Raw genomic sequence first — 12,188 nt, forward strand, 5'->3', positions numbered from 1 at the left:
CATCCAAGTGATAACAGGTCATTGGAAGATTACTTTACAAACAGTGCTGCTGGACTGGGAGTTGTGCAGCTGGAGAATATGCTCCAGATCTGGCTCCCTCCCTGTCAAGAACGGAGTTCTTGAACACAACACAAATGGGAAATATTTTTCTCCATTAAAATAAAGTCTGAATTTAAATTACAATATCCTGATCAAGAATGAACTTGAGATTAGGGACCATGTCATGGGGAACAGAGCTCCCTGAGGATGTCTGAACCCACCACGGTGCAGAAGGGGGAGAAGCTCCTCACTTGAGCAATGAAGTGTAAAAGAAACTCTGTAAATGTTCAACAGCAAGAGAAGTTGACATCAGCACCTTTAAAATCCTCAGCACCCTTGTCACACCTCATCAACACACAGCACTTCCTTGGAGAGAGAGCAGACAGGGAATCTGTGTGCCCAGGGCAACAGCCAACCTCATCACACCAGAAATGCCAGGAGAGCCAGTCCCTGACACCACTGTCATAGTCACAGGCAGGGACAAGCACCTGGCACCAACCTGATGGGTCTGGAATTAGAACAGAGTATGGAACGTGTGTACACACCATACCCACGTGTATGCACACGCACTCTCTCCAGACTTGGAAAAACAGTAACAAATGGAAGAATTACACCATTCCTGTGAATTTCAACAGGATCTTATCCACTCAGACTTACGTTTTGCCCATAAAACTCCCTTTCTGTTAAAGGTGAATCACTGTCCCTAATATATCCTGTGGATGAGGGAAATATGCTGCTTCCCACATTCCTAAAATCCTTCCTCCTCCTCCTCAACCACTGCTCATCCATCTCTCCTCATATGTCAGCTCCGGCTCACACATACCACTCAAATTAAGGCTTGATATAGAAGCAGTGAAATTCAGCAGCACTTTCTAGTACCAGGTTTAGAATTGAGGCACACACAGAATGGGAGACATTTAAGAGAAAAATCTTCCCAGGGAAGATATCCCTTGTGACAAATCACTTCATAACACAAGTATTATATTTATTCATCTCAAACGTAAAGCCTGACTCCCCAGAAGCATCTCCTCAGCATATCAGAGCCATGACTTAGCCCAGATGACACAACACTACCATGCTGAGAGCATTCTGCTTCTCTTTTAACACACTGCTAAAACAAGATTTGACTAATATTTTGGCCACATTTCATTTCTAGAACTCTACTAATGCCCACCCAGGACATGTTTATTTGAAATTAGCCGGTATGTTTTTCTGAATTGCTGTACACGGACAGCTTAAAACTCAAGATAATTCTCAGGAATGACAGAAGTGAACAGGCAACTCCCAGCACGTCAGCCTAGCATTCCAGATGTGAATTTTCCACAGAGACATACTGATTTTCACTTTTCATTTTCAAGTTCCATGGCCTTTGGTGAGCATCAAACATTCAAACAGCTCCAAGTGCCCCGGGACAAAAGAGAGTCTACACTTGTATTTCATCTGTGGAAAGCAGGAACATTCCTGAGGATGGGCTCCCCCCTAAGCTCAGCACCACACAAGTCACAAGACACCTGCACAGTGGGTGTGCTTAGTCACCTCTCCATATTGTTTTTGTCACGTCAGTGGAGAAAACTGCTCTTCCCAGGAACTCAGGAGTTCCTGTCCCAGGGATGCAGCTCACAGCTTTGCTGAGCAGCAGGGGAATGGAACACACAGGAACAGCTTCTATTAATAACCTCCAGTTCACAGACTTGCCCAGGCAGTTAATCCTGCCTGATAGCAGATTAATGATTAAAGACTTGACTCTGTGGACCTTTTAAACCTGCCACACGTCAGTCAGTTATGTCAACACAGTCCCCCTTGCGTAACTCCACATGACCACGCTCATTTCTAGGCAGCCATAATTCCTCCTCAGCCTCACAAACTCCTCTGCCTGAGTGACACAAACAAGCCCAAAATAACAAAAACTCTGCAATGGAAAAAGCGTCTACATCAGGGTAACTATGTCCATATAATTATGTTTATTTCTGCACACGCAACAACCTTAATTTAACGGAATTTTCACTCATTTAATGGTTAGACTTGATGACCTCAGACGTGTACCATTCCAACTTTAACGACTCTATGATTCCTGGCTTTAACTCTTCCAAGCAGAGCAACCCTTAAACAACCAACACTGTCTAGAACACCCTCTAGGAGTCTCATAGGAGCTCTAACTCTAAACTTCCAAGAAATTATTAAAGCCAGGAAATGCATGCAGGAAGCCCAGTTGACAAGGAAACGCACCATTCAAACATGCAACCCTTTGCTAGGACCAGGAATACAAACGTCTTTTCAGGGTCTAAATTAGCTGATTAAGGTCACACAGCTCATTAGCTTAGTCAAATTTGCCACTGGGAACTGTCTAGGAAGGTCCAGTAACACAACAAGGACGCTGCAGCTGCCTGAAGAACACCTCCATGTTACTCAGAAACAAAGCAAACCAGCCCCTTCCCAAACACCACACAATGCATCAGAGGAAAACTTCCATCCAAACCACTAACTTGGTTATTTACTTGAGCAGGAGGTTGGTTACTCAAGTTTGAACAGGAAATAAAAAAAACAAACATAACCACTGCCTGTAGGCAAATAAAGACTTCTGACACACTGCTCTTGGGGAGAATGTTAAACATCTTAGGGCTAAAAAACATTCTTGCGTTTCCAAGTTGCTTTCCTTAAATTAGATTATTTTCCAGATTATCACTTGTTCATTTTGTCAAGAATTAAGGTCAGAAAAAGCTCTCTCTGAGATACAAGCTTTTGAGAGCTCATTTAGTAACTGCTAAGGGTGGTGTTTTGTTTAGTTAAAAAAAAACAATGGCTTTGGGTTGTTAGTTTAAAAAAAATCAATTAAAAAGGAAACCAATAAAAAACACAACCCCACAATGTCTACCAGCAAATCATTTCACTTCTCTCAGAGTATTTTAAACAAGTAAGAGGGATAAATACCATAAAAAACCATACACACAGTCCCAGAGAGAACAGAAGAATCACCTGCAGAGGAGCACAAGGCACACAGACAAGTGCACAGGTAGAACAGCTGCAGAATTCCCAGCTCCCTCGCAGCTTTTCCCAGGCAGTATCGTGACAGGAACTGGGCGCTGATGCTGGACTTGGCTTCCAACCTCTTCTCCATGGCCTTTGTGGGCAGCAGCGGGGTTCTAGAAACACGCAGGGTATGAAACACAAAACATCCCACGGCAATTGAAATGTTCCCGCACAGATCCAGTGAGAGTGCAAAGTGAACAGAGCACTTGTGGAGGAAAAGGAATGGCTTATCTGCTGTGATTAGTCCAGCTGTTGCTAAGGAACTATCAATGTCTGATACCAAAATGAAATCTGTAGTGGCACAGCTCTCAGTGCTGAGTGGAGAGGGCCTGTCCCTTGTGGTTTTCTCCTCCAGACCCCATTTTTCATCTGCTATCACAGTGGCTGTCCACTGGATTCCAAACAGGCATTTGGGAAATTTCAGTTTCAAGTATGCCTGAGGATTGGACACCCAGGCAGCAGCACGAGGATAACACAGGCACTGACAACCCCTGCACATCTGCCTGGCGATGTCACCGCAGGCACGTCCGTGCTGGCTGGTGCCAGCCAGAAACAGAGACACGAGAGCACAGCAACGCTGGGAAACCGGGAGCTAACGCCCTGGTTTGCTTCTTGTTTTGCTCCACAGGGCAGGGATCACCAAACTTCTCTGCCTTTCTAACGCCAAAGGCTATTTAATAGCCCCATATAGTAATTAAATGTAAATTATCTCTAGGTGATGCGGTATGAGAACATTAATTATTTCACAAGTAATAAATAATATCTATTTTAAGGCAGCAATGAAGCATCATTAGGCACTAAATGGCATTAAATCTGCCAGTTCCGAAGAATCCAAAGGGAATGCTGTTACAGGGAATGCTGTTACAGCCAGATCCACCAGCGCTCCTCAAGCACTCCGAGCTTGTTACACCTCGAGGAATTGCATTCAACCGTCCGCAGCAGAGCAGGAACAGACATGGGAGGAAAACTTCACAGGGGAAGATGTAAACCCGCGCCCGCTCAGCCAACAGGTCCTTGAGGAAACTTTCCGCCGCCCCAGACCCCCGGTCCCCGCACCTGCCCGGCCGGAGCCCCCCGGCACGGAGCCCCCGGGGCCGGGCCCGGGCCCCGCGAGAGGCGGCGGCGCCCCGTGCCGCCGGCGGGTACGTACCAGGGGCGCATGGCGAAGTGAGGCGGCTCCTCGGCGAGCTCAGGCGGGCACCGGGCGCCGGGCACGGCCGGGGCTCCAGCGCGGTGGGCCCGGGGGCACCGCGGCCTCCTGCCCCGCGGCCATGGCGGCGCCCGCGCACGCTCACCCGGAAGCTGAACCGCCGGCTCCCGGTACCAGAGCTGGGTCCGGCCGTGCGGGCAGTGCCAGGGCTGCGGAGCCGCGGGCCCCCGCCGCTCGCTCCCCCGCCGCTCCCGGTCGCACCGGGCGGGGCGGGCGCGGAGGCCGCGCAGCCACAGGTGATTTGCCCACAGTTCCGCGCGGAGGCGGTGGCTTCGGGCACCGCCCAACAAGGCGGCACGCGGTTGGCCGGCGGCGCGGAGGCGGAGCGCGGATTGGCTGGGGGGGCAGGCGGCGCGAGCCCGCGGGCGGGGCGCCGTGAGGGAAGGGACTGGAACGGCGAGGGAAGGGACTGAGGGAAGGGACTGAGGGAAGGGACTGAGGGAAGGGACTGGAACGGCGAGGAACGCGCTGAGACGGGCTGAGGGACGGGACTGTAACGGCGAGGGACGGGCCTGCGGGAAGGGTGCCGGTATTGCCCTCTAGTCCTTCGGCCGCGCTTCCCGACCATGGCCTCGGACTCCGGGGACAGGCACTCCACGCTGAAGCGGTGCCTCGCTGTACTCAGAGACGCGAGGAACGACAGCGAGCAGTTCGCAGCGCTGCTCCTGGTAAGGAACCGCGGAATCGCCTCAGGAGTGGGTAGGGGGGAGGCCAAGCACCCCGCTGGACACCGGAGTGCTCGGGGGACGCGGGGGGGGGGGGGACTGGGAGCTCGGAGCAAGCTGCTTCAGAGCTTTGGGGTTCCCTTCAGCGAAACAGGGGAGCCTGGCCTTGACCTGGGTGTGCGGATGGTCAGTCAGTGGTGCCACAGTCTTGGAACACCGTGGTAAACCTCTGGATTAGTACTCGGACCAAGTGCCAGCTCAGTGGGTACTCCCCTGCACTAGTTAAAGTTGTTTTGGCTTCTGATTTGCCTGTTCCATCCGGTACATGTACCAAATCTTTTTGCTATGCTCACACTCACTCCTGTTTTGCCTCGCAGGTGACCAAAGCAGTCAGAGCCGGAGAGGTGGATGCCAAGATCCGTCGCCAGATCTTCGACGCGATCGGATTCACATTCCCGACCCGCCTGTTGACCTCCCGGCAGCCCCCAGCCGACTGTCCCCCGCACACCTTCCGTGCCCTCGGCCTCACCCTGCTGGCCTGTTTCTGCACCGACCCAGAGCTAGCTGGGCACTCCCAGATCCTGAACAAAATCCCGACCTTCAATGACATCCTGCTTTCCCCATGCGACCCAGATAGCACATCCATGGTCGATGACGTGTACCAGTGCCTCAGTGCTGTCCTGGCCACGGCCAGAGGCCCCAGGGAGCTGGTGACCAAAGGGACAGTGTCTGCTCTGTGCCAGGCCTACCTGAATGGTGGTCATGGCTCTGACCGTGCCCTCACACTGCTTGTGGGGCTGTTGGCCGTAGCAGAGGCCAAGTGCTGGCAGAGAGATGCCCCACAGCTCCTGGCTGTGCTCAGCAAGCTCTCTGATGACTTTCTCAAGGCTGAAGACATGACCAAATTTGAGCTGTGTGAGCTTCTGCCTCACTTCATCCCCCTGTCACCTCCTCTCACAGAGAACTCGCAGGGCTCCAAGTGCATCTGCAGACTTTACAAGGGGCTGGCTGACATTCTGGGCAGCAAACTCAGCCAGTCGCAGCGGGACCCCGCTCTGAAGCTCGCGGCCAGCCTCGTGCAGGCCTGTGGGGCTGAGTGGATCCCAGCAGGGAGTGCTGGCAGCAAGTTCCTGGCCCTGCTGGTGAACTTGGCTTGTGTGGAGGTCCGTCTGACCCTAGAGGAGCCAGATCCTGTGGAGGTGGAGGGGAAGAAAGAAGTGGTGACAGCCTGCTATGTCCTTATGGAGACGGGGATCCAGGAGTGCCTGAGGGAAGAGAACCCTCTGCTAGAAAATGTGCAGAAAATGCAGCTCATGAGGATTATGGAGGAGGCATTTGGAGCTGTAATATTCTACTTGAGACAGGTAATGCAGGGCTTTTAACAAAGAACAGATTTTGGGGGTGTCTCTCTGTGGAGCAAACTCTGCCTCTTGGCCCACTGTGGTTTCCAGACCTGTGGTAGTTGATGTACAGTGACAATAACGTGTCACTTTGCTTTCTTCATGCAGGTTAAACAGGAGGAGCTGCAAGATCCTTTCATCTTTGCCTCTGTTCGAGTCCTTGGAGCTTGGATGGCAGAAGAGACATCCTCCCTCAAGCAGGAAATCTGTGACCTCTTGCCTTTCCTTGTTAAGTATGCCAGGAAGCTTTTCAAGGAGGGCAGCCCAGCTGTGAGTCTTCCCCAGGCAGAGCTGGTCAGCACTGAGGGCTCTGCCTTACCCCAGGATGCTCTAAGGTGAGCATTTTAAGCGCAAGTTTGTTGCATTTTAGCACAAACCTGCTCAAATATTTTTTCTATTTTCATTCTCCCTGCAGTACTAGATCCATGGGGCTTTTTCCCCCAAGATGGATGAAAATGTAGGGTTTAGACCCATTCTACCTCATGCTCCCAGTTTCTTTCCCCTTCTAGATTTCTGCTACCTGGCTTTTGCCATTTGACAGCAGAGGACAGGCCCCGGGACATCCTCATCTCCGAAGGGGCACCAGCACTGCTGTGTGAGTACTTCCTGCGGCAGTGGGAGGTTCTGACCTCTGAGTCGTCGGCCCCAGAGCCCCTGACGAGCACTGAAATGAGTCTCCAGACCACGTGTGGGGTTTTCCTTAACCTGGTTGTGACTGCTCCAGACCTAGTCAGGTAACAGAACCGTGGGAGCTGGCTCTGCAGTTGGCAGTGGGAAGAAAGTGTGCCTTGTGCATCGAGCTTGAGAATCTGTTAACACACTACACTGAAAAGGGATGTCCCTTTTTCAACCCAAATTTCATTACATTTTTGGTGCTGTGTTTAACCTTGACATTCTCAGGTGCTTCTGGCTCTGCTCAGGAAATGTGTCAAAAAGGGTTTATTTTTTCTCTAGGCGAGACAAAACCTTTTCTTCCTTGATGGATGTGTTGCTGAAATCTCTTCCACTTCTGCTGCCCCAGAAGCATCGCCTGGTTCTAGCAGCAAACGTTGCCACTCTGGGCCTGATGATGGCCAGGATCCTTGCAGGGTCAGCAGGTAAAGGAAGCTCCCATTGGCAAAGCCCACTCTGTGCTGTGTGGGCAGAGACCAGGAGCTGGGAAGCTGGGTTGGAGAAAGCAAATAGAAGGGAAACTGCTCCAGTTTGTCATTGGAAAAGTGATAAACCAAAAATCTGCAGGAGCAAGGAATACACAGACCATTCAGCAGGCTGATGTGCTGGGATGAGGAGACTTCTAGGGCAGGATGATGTCCTGCTCCACACAGACCCACCACAGGCCCTTCTTTGAGTGAGCCAACTGTATTGTGTCATTCATTTCCTTTTTCTTCCAGCCCTTCAGGGAACACAGTCTGCCAAAGAGTTTTTTGGAGCTGCCATTCGCTTCCTCTCCCAGGCCCACGCGGCTCAGGCAGAGCCCAGCAGCGATGGCCTGGCCGTGGCTGTGTCACCCCCCTACGTGAGTGCCTGGGATGACATCCGTGAGCTCTGGTTCCTGGGAATGCAGGCCTTGGCCGGCTGCATCCCGCTTTTCCCCTGGCTGCCGGACGCTGCTCTCCAGGCGCGCTGGCCGGAGGGACTCTCGCAGTTGCTGTCCTGCGTCGCTCCAGCCTCTGTGGATTTTGAGCTCATCACCGCTTTCCAGGCTGTGCTTGTGGAGCTGGCCAGAGCCAGCGAGCAGTGCAGGGGTGTGATCCTGTCCCACCATGGCACCGAGTGGGCCAATCTGTATGGAATGGCAGCTCTGGAACAGTGTCTGGCTGAGCAGGGAGGAGGCAGCAGCACTCCAGGTGGGAAATGAAACCAGACACCTGCACAGCGTCTGTTCAGCACTGCTGCTGTGCCCTTTGGTGCCAGGTGGGCTCAAAAAAACCCATTTAAATGACCAAACGTTACAAAACTGGAGTGATGCAGCAGAGCCCAGTGTGATCAGCACTGTGACATCGATGTGCAGAACTGCTGCTGCCTTGGAACGTTTCCCCAAGCCCCTGCTCGACCTGTTGTGAGGATTTCTCTGTGAAAACAGCCTGTTTTGTTATTAAAGACATTTTGTTGCTTTGTTTTTCAAACTTCCCAGTGCTGGGATTTCTTTCTGCCCAGGGCCCTGACGGGATGCTTGCTTCTCCTGTTAATATGGTCACAGTTTTGTCACAGTAAGCCCTGCAGGTTTTCACCTTATTTTCTGTCAGTCCTGCACATATCAGTAAATAACTTGGCACTACACATAGAGCCCTGAAAAAGGCAGGAATGGGAAAATCTTTGTTATTTACTGATAGCATTGGGAATAACTCCTCGTGACTTTATGCTGTGCTGCAGGATGATCCCCCTGTTCACATCCAGCTCTGGTACCATCATCCCAAGTTCACACCTAGAAAACCTTCCCAGCACCACTTGCTTTGCCTGTTTTGCCCAGCACAAAGTACATCCATGGGATTTTCTATTTGCTCCCTCTCGCTGCCGGGATGGGATGTACAGGCAGAGTTTTCCACTCTTGCAAGGTGAAGGATTCAGTCTGCCTTGGCTCCCATTAGGGTGTGAAAACCAAAATGAGTGAATTTCCCCTTTCTGACTCCCCAGAGACCGAGGAACACTTTGCTTTACAGAAGAGAAAGGCCACGTAGCGTGGAGTAAATCACTTGTAGCACTGGCTTTATAGCCTGGTCTTCCAGCTCTCGGGTACCCCGTTATCCTGAGGATGTTTCCCAGAAGGAGCAGCTGCACAGGGTAGCTGCCGAGGCAGGCTTCATCCGAGCGGAGCTCCCTGCTCCTACTTTTCCACCAGGTGTCAGCCGAGGAGTTCTCTGGGAACTGCTGCCTCGCCGGGACCGGCTCTGCTGCCAGCCCAGGGCACTGATCAGAACTCATTGAAGGGGGCTGTGGAATCGTCTGATGAAGGGAAAATCAAGCACGAAGCTGCCTCAAAAGGAGGGCTGGTTCTGGTTGTATTCCTGCTTTTTTGGCTCACTGCTTTATTAGAGCGAATGCCTTACACAACTGAAGAGGAGGCTGTTGCTCAGGGAGAGTATCTTTAGATCTTTTCAGCTCAGCCCTGAGCAGTCGGTGCAAGTTGGAACAAAGGCAGGTGCTCCCAGCAGAGCGGCGCGAGCCAAGCAGGCAGATGAGCCTCCTGGCCTTGGAAAAGAGAAGAACTTTGGAGCTGAGCTGGGAGAGGCTCCTCAGCCTGCCAGGAACACATCCCTGCACCGCAGGGAAACACCAGCAGGAAAAGTTAGGAATACAATGTCGTGTCAGGAAAAAACACCCAAACCCTCAAATCCTTTACCTTCAAGTGTTTCCAGTCCTGTACACTCTTCTGCCTCTGGTCAAGGGTGTGGGCTTCCCATTAATGACATCCACTAATTAGTGCTAATGAGAGATAGGACCTGTATCACCAGGAGGATGCTTTGCTATTCCCAGCGTGGTGCTGGGCTCACTGTGGGCAGCTGATCTGGTTTGGCTGTGGTTCATCCCTGTGGGCAGCGGTTGGAGCTCCCACAACACCTGACCAGAGATCCTGCCTGGTTCCAACAGTTCCACAGTTCCAACACTAGCACAGTCCTAACCAAGAGGCCTTTGATTGCTGGTCTTTAATTCCCTGAGAGGCTACCTAGGAGCAAACCAAGAGCCTGGGAAGTCCTCCAGTTTTATCCTGCCCCACATCTTAGGGAGTGGGTTTGGCCACCAGCAGGTGCCTGGAGAGGAGCACCTGTGCCTCATTCTCACACCCTTCAATGGAAAGTCACATTAGCTGTGAGCAGGACCATCCATGCCCTGCCAGAGATGGAGCCTCCCTGAGACCCTGACGTCTTGTCATGTACTTGTTTCTTTGCATGAAACAAAATATGCTCCTCATGAGCTTCTCACTGCTCCTGAGCTGACAAAGGAAGGGGTGAGAGTCCCACCTTGCTCTGGGATGTTACCAGGCTGAATGCCAGTGGAGATGGCAGAGCTCCTTGAGGAATATCACTGCTCTCTTGTCCCAGTACACTTTGCAAACATTCTCAGACAGAGCACCCCCAAAAGGACTGTTTTGCCTCCCTGAGACTGAGTGCTATCAACAGTGAGCACTGCACGTTCAGGAGGGGAGGGCACGGGAGCTGTTGGAGGCCTCCTGCCACGTGGGCATCTCTGTTAGCTCCACGCATGCCAGTCCACAGGCTCCAGCACGCCCAGCTGGCTCAGCCCACGCGAGGGAGATGGTGCCCCAGCAACCTGGCCAAGGCTTCAAAGGCTGCAGAGTGTCCTCAGCCACCCTGAGCTTTGCAAGCCCAACCACAGGTTCTGCCCCTGGCAGTTGGCATCTGTGGGCACCAATGATCTGGTGCCAGAGAGGTGGATGTGGCATCATCTCTCTGCCAGTGTTTGAGATCCCAGCATGGAGTGGGATTGCAGCCAGCAACACCCAGAGCAAACTGTGCTTCATCTCCCAGTGCGTTTCCAACACCAGGACAAGATCTGCAGGAGCAAGATGATCATTCACTGTGCTCCGACAAGATGGACAAGGCCCCAGAGGAGCAGATCCACATTCTGTTTCTCTTTGACAGCTTAGATGTCATAATGCCATTGCAAACCTGCCCATGGCATCCATTATCTTACAGCATTTATTCATCTCAACCCAAAAGCACTGGCAATAAAACTAAATATTTCATAAGGTTGTTACTTGGCTGCTGTGCTGTCAGAACCCAACGTAGCCCCCTTCCTCCTGCCATGAGATGTAGGAGGGGTGGTGAGGGTGGAGGTCTGAGCAGCAGGGGGGCTGCCGCATTCCCTGCCCACCCCTCAGCAGGGCCCTGATCTCCCCAAAGCCCTGCCTGGCTCTCCAGACCCATAGCAAGGAGATTCCTTCCCCACCTGGATTTCTGGGAAGGGGATGTGGGAATTAATAGGGGCAGGCTGTATTTCCCTGAGGTGTTGATGGGAACTGAGCCTCTGGATAAGAACTGGTTCATCTTTGACTAGGGAAGAGCTCTGCTCACATACCTGAGTCTCAGTGCTCTCATTGCCCTGCTCCACTGCATGTTTGTTGCTGACCCCCAGGAGCAGAGGTTGCCGCCTCAAGCCCCTCACATGCTCCTGGCAGTGCCGATGCAAACATTGATCTCCTGGGAAGGAGCTCTGGGACCTTTGTTACAAAACCAGTTTTTCAGAGATTTCTGGCTTTGGGTCCATGTGCAACAAGTGGTCCCTGGAGTGCAGACCTTGCCCAGACTCACAGTGAATGCTCCCTGTAGCTGGGGGGCGAGGGGGCAGCTCTTGTGTTGAGGACCGCAGCAGAACCATGTCACTGTTAGGAAACACAAAGGATGTATGACAGAGCAAAACACAAGCACAGCTGGAAGTGTGGTCCTTCAACAGGGATGCTAAAGAACAGATAATGGGGAGCTGTGTCTGAGCCTCCTGTGCTCAGGTGACCCCAGCAATTGTCCTGGCCAGGTTGAACCAGTAACAAAACCAGGCAGCTGCTGGGAGAGTGTGTTGGCAGCCACCTGTATGACAGTCCTGGGCCCTGCCTGGGACCTTGGGAGAGCAGGTAAAAGTGAATAATTGTTCATCAGCAGCACTGGTGCCTTAATGCGTGCCTTCTGTCCATGAGAGGCCCACGGGTTTGGTTTGCCCTCATCATCAGGCAGGCACTGTACAGAGGGTTTGGGGCAGTGGAGAACTCAGGCAGGTCTTGGACGTCTTGCAAGGACAATTCTGGTGCTCGTAGGGCTCTGAGGGTGCTGCTGAGCAGGACCCCAGAGCTGCAAAGGTGCTGATTGTGCTTCCAGAGAAGGTGAGAGAAGGTGG

The 12,188-nt window shown here is 52.3% G+C and overlaps 2 protein-coding genes across 2 annotated transcripts in view; one reads left to right on the forward strand and one right to left on the reverse strand.

Annotated features, from left to right (window-relative positions):
- Positions 1-4,526, reverse strand: part of KIAA0319L (KIAA0319 like) — a 30,144-nt gene extending 25,618 nt beyond the window's left edge. The window contains exons 1-2 of the mRNA XM_082296602.1: positions 4,217-4,526; positions 3,013-3,179 (exon numbers count right to left, since the gene is read on the reverse strand). Of these exons, the coding sequence (XP_082152728.1) occupies positions 3,013-3,154 (142 nt within the window). The 5' untranslated portion in view covers positions 3,155-3,179; positions 4,217-4,526. The remainder of the gene's footprint in view (positions 1-3,012; positions 3,180-4,216) is intronic.
- Positions 4,527-4,725: 199 nt separating this feature from the next.
- NCDN (neurochondrin) lies at positions 4,726-8,398 on the forward strand. The gene is made up of 6 exons (XM_082296714.1): positions 4,726-4,944; positions 5,319-6,305; positions 6,450-6,676; positions 6,851-7,075; positions 7,296-7,438; positions 7,733-8,398. Exons 1-6 carry the CDS (start codon positions 4,843-4,845, stop codon positions 8,197-8,199), a joined length of 2,151 nt encoding a protein of 716 aa, XP_082152840.1. The 5' UTR covers positions 4,726-4,842; the 3' UTR covers positions 8,200-8,398.
- The last annotated feature ends 3,790 nt before the right edge of the window (positions 8,399-12,188 follow it).

Source organism: Coloeus monedula, assembly GCF_965178545.1.
Source record: "Coloeus monedula genome assembly, chromosome: 24".
In the NCBI taxonomy this organism is placed as follows: domain Eukaryota; kingdom Metazoa; phylum Chordata; class Aves; order Passeriformes; family Corvidae; genus Coloeus; species Coloeus monedula.

What these genes read in the sequence shown, in the direction of transcription:
- NCDN (XM_082296714.1), top strand. Translation starts at nt 4,843, where the DNA reads ATGGCCTCGGACTCCGGGGACAGGCACTCCACGCTGAAGCGGTGCCTC. An exon ending in TTACCCCAGGATGCTCTAAG is followed by an intron (nt 6,677 to 6,850) that starts GTGAGCATTTTA and finishes TTCCCCTTCTAG; the next exon opens with ATTTCTGCTACCTGGCTTTT. An exon ending in ACTGCTCCAGACCTAGTCAG is followed by an intron (nt 7,076 to 7,295) that starts GTAACAGAACCG and finishes TTTTTTCTCTAG; the next exon opens with GCGAGACAAAACCTTTTCTT.